This window comes from Eimeria mitis, genomic scaffold (genome assembly GCF_000499745.2).
Source record: "Eimeria mitis Houghton genomic scaffold, Emh_scaff2766, whole genome shotgun sequence".
Taxonomy (NCBI): Eukaryota; Apicomplexa; class Conoidasida; order Eucoccidiorida; family Eimeriidae; genus Eimeria; species Eimeria mitis.
In genome coordinates this window covers 1,424-2,097 of record NW_013571110.1, presented here as the reverse complement: position 1 = coordinate 2,097, position 674 = coordinate 1,424, and the positions used below count along the sequence as shown (strand labels likewise).

The window sequence follows — 674 nt, the reverse complement described above, 5'->3', positions numbered from 1 at the left end:
GTATGCGACTCACTGATGCCAATGGGTCACACGGAAGTCTCCAGAGCTGAGCTGCATTGTCGAGGGGAAGATTATCGTCTGGACCCGTCGCTGTTGCCTGGGCAAAGCCGGTGAGGCCAGCATGCTCGCGGGCGGCATTAATCTCGGTTAGACATGCACCACTTTTCGCTGCATTAAACAATACACTGCGAGTTACTCCCTTTCATCATTCTAATCGAGAAAAGAGTTCACCCTAGAGCCCCCCGTAAATGTGTTGGTTCTACGCCCGGTGACCCCGCCAAAGAAGCAAGCCTATGATCCCTTAAGGATCAGCGAGCACTTCTACAACGCAGATGCAGATAAAAATTTTACTCACTAGATACGAGGTCGTATGAAGGATTTTGTTCAGGAGCAGCTTCTGTGGACGCGAGTGCCTTGCCGCAAAGCAGAAAGAAGGTACTGGCGCCGTAGAGAAATGTACGAGGTCCCATTTTGCATAAAGGATTCAAAAATTCACAAAAACAGAAGTATTTAAAAGAAATAAGTTCCAACAACGTTCTCGTGGTGTTCTAGCCGCGTGATCGGATCTGTCGCCAATGGAAACCAGACGCTGTTGCCTTGTTCTGTACAGGCTCGCAGCAACAGTAATGCTCTCCTAATCAAAGATAAACGGATATCTCGAACATAAACGCGTT

At 48.2% G+C, this 674-nt stretch overlaps 1 protein-coding gene across 1 annotated transcript in view; it reads right to left on the bottom strand.

The window, feature by feature from the left end:
- EMH_0058400 (SAG family member) overlaps positions 1-470 on the bottom strand; it is a gene marked incomplete at both ends in the record, with an annotated part of 2,991 nt that extends 2,521 nt beyond the window's left edge. The window contains 2 exons of the mRNA XM_013497577.1: positions 14-168; positions 356-470. Of these exons, the coding sequence (XP_013353031.1) occupies positions 14-168; positions 356-470 (270 nt within the window). The remainder of the gene's footprint in view (positions 1-13; positions 169-355) is intronic.
- Positions 471-674: the final 204 nt, after the last annotated feature.